At 38.1% G+C, this 7712-nt stretch overlaps 1 protein-coding gene across 1 annotated transcript in view; it reads right to left on the bottom strand.

The window, feature by feature from the left end:
- Positions 1-3716: 3716 nt before the first annotated feature.
- The window catches only part of LOC112214847 (mucin-2-like), a 51963-nt gene continuing 47967 nt past the window's right edge, over positions 3717-7712 (bottom strand). The window contains exons 13-19 of the mRNA XM_042297819.1: positions 6751-7172; positions 6419-6483; positions 6154-6338; positions 5349-5554; positions 5158-5219; positions 4923-5071; positions 3717-4445 (exon numbers count right to left, since the gene is read on the bottom strand). Coding sequence (XP_042153753.1) covers positions 4354-4445; positions 4923-5071; positions 5158-5219; positions 5349-5554; positions 6154-6338; positions 6419-6483; positions 6751-7172 — 1181 coding nt within the window. The 3' untranslated portion in view covers positions 3717-4353. The remainder of the gene's footprint in view (positions 4446-4922; positions 5072-5157; positions 5220-5348; positions 5555-6153; positions 6339-6418; positions 6484-6750; positions 7173-7712) is intronic.

Below are 7712 nucleotides of genomic sequence, written 5' to 3'. Positions count from 1 at the left end.
ACAATAAATGCTTGATTTCTTAGATAATGTCCATTATTTATGTACAAGTAGCTACTTTTGTTAGCGCTTTTAGTACACAAATCCAGACGCTCGTGCGGGTCAATCCGAACGTCAGACGAAAACTTCAAAAAGTAATATTACAGGTCGAAGAAACTTGTCAAACTGAGTATAGAATCAATCTTTAAGGTGTTGTTATCATAAATCTCCAATACAATTCCAACCGGAAAATTCCTTTGTTTATAGAGAAGCCATGGAAAGCAGGTCACTATTATGTGAATTGCGCATGACCAGCCCTTGGCTCTCTGCCAGAGACCTGGCTCATTCAGCTCCCATTGAGCCCCACAACACAGTAGAAGCCTCATTCAAGTTTCTAAAGACAGTTGAAATCTAGTGGAAGCCCTAGGAAGTGCAACTTCATCCATATCCCACTGTGAATTCAATAGGGACTGGGTTGAAAATCAACCAATCTCAAATTCCTTTCTGTTTGGATTTCTTCTCAGGTTTTTGCCTGCCATATTTTTTTTATTTTTTTTACTAGGCAAGTCAGTTAAGAACAAATTCTTATTTACAATGACAGCCTAGGAACAGTGGGTTAACTGCCTGTTCAGGGGCAGAACGACATATTTGTACCTTGTCAGCTCGGGGTTTGAACTTGCAACCTTCCGTTTACTAGACCAATGCTCTAACCACTAGGCAACCCTGCCGTCTGTGAGTTATGGTATACTCACAGACATCATTCAAACAGTTTTAGAAAACTTCAGAGTGTTTTCTATCCAATACTAATAACAATATGCATATATTAGCAACTGGGAATGAGGAGCAGGCCGTTTACTCTGGGCACCCTTCCTCCAAGCTACTCAATACTGCCCCTGCAGCCATAAGAAGTTAATGACCTTTCCACAGGTGCATTTTCAATAATTAATTGTTTATGGTTCATTGAACAAGCATGGGAAACTGTTTTTAACCTCTTTAGGGTATGTGGGACGCTAGCATCCCACCTGACCAACATCCAGTGAGATTGCAGAGCGCCAAATTCAAATACAGAAATACTCATTATAAAAATTCAGAAAAGATACAACAGCTCACGCAAGACCCCTGACTCAATCAGCTCTTATTCCCTCATCCTTCACAGTAGAAGCATCAAACAAGGTTCTAAAGACTGTTGATATCTAGTGGAAGCCTTAGAAAGTGCAATATGAACTCATAGACACTGTATTTTCGATAGGCAACGACTTGAAAAACTACAAACTTCAGATTTCCCACTTCCTTGTTGGATTTTTTCTCAGGTTTTTGCCTGCCATATGAGTTGTGTTATACTCACAGACATCATTCAAACAGTTTAGAAACTTTAGCTTTTAGGACTGAGTAGGAGGCAGTTTACTCTGCTTACTCAGATTTTGGACCTCTGGCTGCCTTTGACCTGTTTTTTGCATGCCCTCGGTTTCGGTCAATAAACATTTGTGACTCTAGCTGTCTGCATCTGGGTCTTATCCTGAGTTCTGATAACATTATTATCAAATAGCCACAGTAGCCTACTTGGCCACTGTTAAAACTGTAACTTAAAGTGGGTACAGCCTTAGTGTTCACAGTAAACGCAAACTCGAAGTTGCACAAAATTTTCACATCATTCAAGTTTGCGCTCAGCAGACTTGAAATTTGTTCAGTGCCTAATTTGTTTTGAGGTAACATTGGTTACAATGACATTTCAGTATAAACCGTGGAGGGCTGTGGAGTTTGAGTTATGTATAAACCATGGAGGGCTGAGGAGGACTGTGTAATTTAGGTTTTTTAGGACTGTGTAATTTTTATCAAACTACATTTCTGCATGGCTGCAGCATCTGCTGGTTTCATTCTTATCATTTAACTTAATGAGTGTCTGATTTAGGGAAACCAGAGCAGTAGGCCTATAGTGTGATGCTAGCTAGATCTATTCTGAATTTTTTTAAGCCACCTTTTCTATAGCTAGCTTCAGTTAGCTTCACATTCCAATTCAGGCTCCAACCACGCTGCAAAGGAAGGATATTGATCCAACACCTGTAACTAACCCAAGCCAGGCCCGTATTGTTGTGTGCATACCTTGTGTGTACAGCCCAGTGAGTCGAATGCCAATATCTTCATTGAGACAATGTTAAAAACGCATTCCATGTACAACTAAGTTTTTGCCTAAAACAAAAGGAAAACAAATAAGTTATCCTGCAAATTCAGGCTATTGCTGCAAATAGGCTATTAGAAGTGCAGACTTTCTTTTAATATGGCCGTCTTTGGTTTACCTGAATGGTGAGCCACCTTCGTGTCAACGGTTATCCTGAGTTGAGTTCAGAATTGACCAAAGTTAGCTCATGAACATCTTTATCCCATTATTAGTATACTCCTCGGGTTTGTAGACTCCTCAGTCAATGACATTTGTGTAAGGGAGGAATGCAAACCTGCATATATGGCAGCCCAGGGGAACTGGAGTTTGACCCTGTGGCATGATGTTATGGAATCCTATAATCACCCTGGATTATAACTGGGGGGGTTCGGAACTATGGGACAGCATAAACTGATCCATCAAAACAGGTTCTCTGTCCTTGAAATCTTTCTTCGATTGATTTGACAGTATATGGGTAAGATAATACACAGTAAAACTCCTGTTCAATGACACAACAACTTTATTAAATACTTTTTTTTTTATTCTGACCATGATTGATTTATTTATACCCCTCTTTCATTCTAGAATGGAATCATTTTACAATTGAGCTCACAGGATACAGTACTTGTTTTTGTTTTGAAAATATATGCTAATGCGTGATTAAGCAATAAGGCATGAGGGGGTGAGGTATTTCAAATCAAATCTAATGTTATTTGTCCCATACATGTGTTTGTGTTTCTAGCTCCAACAGTGCAGTAATATCTAACAAGTAATATCTAATAATACACACAATCTAAAGTAAAGGAATGGAATTAAGAATATATAAGTGTTTGCATGAGCTGTGTCAGAGCGACATAAACTAAGATAGTATAGAATAGAATAGAATACAGTATATACATATGTGTCACGCTCTGGCCATAGAGAGGTTTTTATTATCTATTTTGGTTAGGCCAGGGTGTGACTAGCGTGGGCATTCTATGTTAATTTTCTATGTTTTGGATAGAGGAAATAAAAAGAAAGAAATAAAGGAAATAAAATACAAAATGTTTCCTGTCTTAACACTTGATGAGTTTAGTTTTTCAGAGATATTGTACGCTTCAAACTTTTTACATCTACAGTTAATCTGAGCGATATTTGTGGAATTGCATCTAGTGTTAGTCTGGCGAAAGATACATGTCTGTCTTCTCCAGAGTCTGGGAAGGCTCTTGGATGTTGTCGGCACGTTGCATTGATAATGAAGGGGCTGCGACTTCAACGTGCTACGCTGGAATCCCCTTTTCAAATTGAAAGAATCATTAAACTAGCTACCTGTTTGTCTGTCTCTAGTTGGGGCGAGGCGAATTGATTAGGAAGCGAGGAGCATTTTGCATGCGAATATCTCGCATGTGAGAACCAATCAAAGCTCAATTTCTGGGAGAGCGAATATTGCACCAACAAAACTAGCTGCTGTCCAGACCAGTGGGACACAACACTCTCTCACTGTGTACCATGTGGAAGTGTTGGGCTGATCTAGTGTAGTCTTGTTGTTCCAGTTTTTAAAGCCAGATAGTCAGATAAACATCACAATTTGGAGCCATACTGTACCTTGTCATTCAATCCACTCATTTAGTCAACAAATAGTAAACACTACAATGGCCTGAATCTCAACAGCAGTAAGACATTGGTATAATAGATAGTTATACATGACGAAGAATAGAAAACAGAATGAAAACTACATTGACAATAGTTTAAATTGTAGAACATTTTGCTCAAAAAGGGCCTTATTTAAATCAGTTATCCAGGTTTCACTGGTTAAGTCAAAATAGAAAATAAAATATTGCTCTCATTAGTTCATAACAGCAACAGAGTGAATCAACGTTTTAGTTCATATCAGCAACAGAGCGAATCAAAAATAACCTTAAGTACATATTAAATCAAACATAATTTTTCATGGCATGGAAATAACATCGACTTATGACGGAAACCCATACACTTACAGATGTTGATTGAATAGGCAGTAATTATATCACATCGTTGTGTTCAACTGCCACACATAGTGTATCTTATGTCAGCATACAAGACTTGATTTCATTTTTGGACACTATTCAAATCATGGGTGGAATTGGGGTAGGGGTTGGAATGTGTGGGAAGTTCTCAAAGTGAAAATATGACGACACACACTATTTCGTTCTGCTGCTTGCCAGTGAGTGAAATAGTGTTTTTAGTGGGCGTTGCCACTGAGACTAATGCTGGCTGGATAGTAGCAGCGACAGAACCACCAGAAAGAATGCTGTGCAGAGACTGGTCTTGCTGCTTATTCCACTTGAGGTCACAGCTGGGATGGAAAGAGAAAAAGGAAACATGTTCAAATGAAAATAGGAAAAGTGTTTGTTGCGATGTAATGTGATTAGTGAGACAGCTGATTTGCTAAATACAACTGGAACGCAACTCATAAATGATTGATTCATGTAGAGATAATGGCATATGATACAATGGTGAAGAACATAAAATAATTATATTTTTAGACAATACAGTGGGGCAAAAAAGTATTTAGTCAGCCACCAATACTTATTTTCCACCATATTTTGCTAATAAATTCATAAAAAATCCAACAATGTGTTTTACTGGATTTTTCTTTCTCATTTTGTCTGTCATAGTTGAAGTGTACCTATGATGACAATTACAGGCCTCTCTCATCTTTTTAAGTGGGAGAACTTGCACAATTGGTGGCTGACTAAATACTTTTTTTTGCCCCACTGTATATTTATTTAACTTATAATAAGAATACAAATAAATAAATAAATATGTTAACCTGTGTCGTTGACTCTCACTGAGGTGGGGTCAATGTTGAAAGCTGTGATTTTTGGGGCGGCATTTATTAAAACAGTGCCAATCTCCCTGGAATTTGGGACGGAGGAGGATCTGAATGCTAAATTCATAGTATTGATGATGGATCCAGAGCTGGGAACAAATGAGAGATAACATGTTAGATAGAAAGTGAGATCAATTTATATCAACATACAAAATGTAATGCAAAAAAAAATCACCTGAATTCTGTCACAGTCAAACTGTTGAAAGAGGTGAAAGCTGATCGATAGAAAGGATCAAGCTGGAAGACAAAACAAGAAACAGATGAAGTTTAAACAAACAACTTCCTGTTGATTAAAAGCTGACTATGTAACTGTATTCTACCCCTTTCAATAGGACATTCACATCTTCATTGTTTTTTGAGGCTCACCTGAGTTTTAATCAGTAATGCTCGGGTTTGAAAGGCCTGAGAAGATGTGTTTGATAGGTCAGAGGTAAATGTCTCTCCGCTGGACCGGAACACCACAGTCACCTTAGTGAGTGCCACAACGGTAGTTTCAGTGGTTGTAGTTGTGATGATAGCAGTAGTGATGACAGGAGTAGCCGTTGTAGTTGTGTTGTTATTTGTGGTGGGCACTTTGAAGTCAAAAGAGCAGAAAAGTTACCGTACAAGCTAATGCTTTACACTGTCTGTTCTGTGTTTGATTTTTTGATTCTTCACTTAATTTTTCCTTTAAAATATTTATATTTTTGGGGCGTGGTTGCTCCAACTAGGTATTGCTTGTACTGCTTATTTGTTGTCTTGTATAGAAAATAAATAAAATAATTGTTCACAAAAATAGCTAGCTGCAGCAGTTCCATTCTCTCAGGTACCTGGGCTCTAACACTAACCTGGAGTAGGGTTCTGGCTGCACTTTGAATGACTGAGGGTTACTTTTTTTCTTTTTGTACCTTGTTCATTTTTTGGACGTTTGGACACCTCCCTGCCCCTCCCCCAAATTTGTCATAAAAGTAGTAGTAGTTAGCTACATGGCAAGAAATGTAATTAACTACTGAAAACACTAATTAGATATGAATTCGGTGCAACTACCACCAAGCTACTGCAAAATGTAGTTAAATTATTAGTTGAACTACATGTACATATGTAAGAATTAAATGTAACACTCAGATTTCATTCAACACTGGAGAAATTGCTGTGTATAATCGTTTTCGTTCACCCAACTTGGTTTACTCACCTTTAACAATGATGGTGGTGACATCCACTGAGAGGTTGCCAAAGAAAGTGTTTGGATTGGTCACAGCTTCTTTCAGTGTATCCCTAATGTCAGTAACCTCAGGGACAGATTGAGTGGAGGTCTCATTGAACACCAGTTGGACCTCTGCCTGTGTTTCTGCATCCATACGGGAATGGAAAATAGGTCTGCAAAAGGTCATAAAAGGTCATGAACAGTGGCATGCCAAAGGTTAAAAAGAATAGAATAGAATATGATGGAATATTACGTGAATCCAAGAACAATCGTCCGGATGAAAAGGATCCCATATTTTGCTTTGTAGATCACATCGAACTGTAAGGAATGGTACAAACAGGAGAACATTTGAATGATTTAACACACAAAAAAACATTTCTATATATTCCAATCCACATAGCTAAGCCCTAGTTATTAAAGATAGACATTGAGGAATATAAATCAATATGTAGTGATGGAGACTAATTGCCGCCTGATTAGAACAAATGAAAGATCTACTTTAACATATAGATTTTCCAACAATCGCCATACATTATTGATGGTCATACACCCAATATGAACAAACTCTGAATTTCTAGGACTTACCACTGCAGTAATAGTTACTGCAAGTTCTTGGAATTGTGTACTTTGAGGGTCATTTAAAGCTTCTACAAACACTTGTTGTACGACGAAAGACACCACTGGAGCAGGTTGAAGATGTGCAGTTGTAGTAGTTGTTGTTGCAGTTGTTGTTGTTGCTGTACTAGTAGTAGTAGTATGTGTTGTTGTAGTGGTTGGTGCATTGGTTGTTGTGGTAGTTGGAGCTGTGCTGGTAGTTGTTGACAGTGGTGATGCTTTCCTTGACACTGTAGTTGTGGGGGCCACATATGTAGTGGTTGTAGTTGTGGGTCTCGTTGTAGGAACGGTAGCACGAACAGGGACAGGTTCTCCAGTTGTTATGGTGGTAGTACCAGCCACAGTGGTAGTAACAGAAGTTGTAGGAGGAACAGAACTTGTTGCAGGAGCAGCTAAGTTAAAACATAAAATGGACATTTCAACATCTTTTTAAGGCTGTGTGGCAGTATAACACAGTCATCATTACGATGACAGATGGGAGTATAACATGATGATCCTTAACTTTATCCCAGATTTTGTTACGTTACAGCCGTATTCTGAAATGGATTAAATACATTTTTTTTCCCTCATTAATCTTCACAAAATACCCCATAATGACCAAGCGATAGCAGGTTTTAAAGAAATGTTTAAAAATGTATTACCAAATAAACAGAAATACCTTATTAACATAATTTACCTTATTTACATAAGTATGCAGAACCTTGCTATGAGACTCGAAACTTAGCTCAGGTAAATCATTTTTCCATTGACCATCTTTGAGATATTTCTACAACTTGATTGGAGTCTGTCTGTGTTAAATTCAATTGATTGAACATTACATAATTGTGTCAACAGCATTTAAGGTCCCCAAGAACACAGTGGCCTCTTACATGGAAGAAGTTTGAAACAGGACAGCCATCTCGGTAGAGTGACCAGATCGAAGCCACTCCTCA

The sequence above is a fragment of the Oncorhynchus tshawytscha genome, linkage group LG15 (assembly GCF_018296145.1).
Source record: "Oncorhynchus tshawytscha isolate Ot180627B linkage group LG15, Otsh_v2.0, whole genome shotgun sequence".
Classification (NCBI taxonomy): Eukaryota; Metazoa; Chordata; class Actinopteri; order Salmoniformes; family Salmonidae; genus Oncorhynchus; species Oncorhynchus tshawytscha.
The sequence above is the reverse complement of the archived record's forward strand: the minus strand, read 5'-3'. Positions and strand labels throughout refer to the sequence as shown.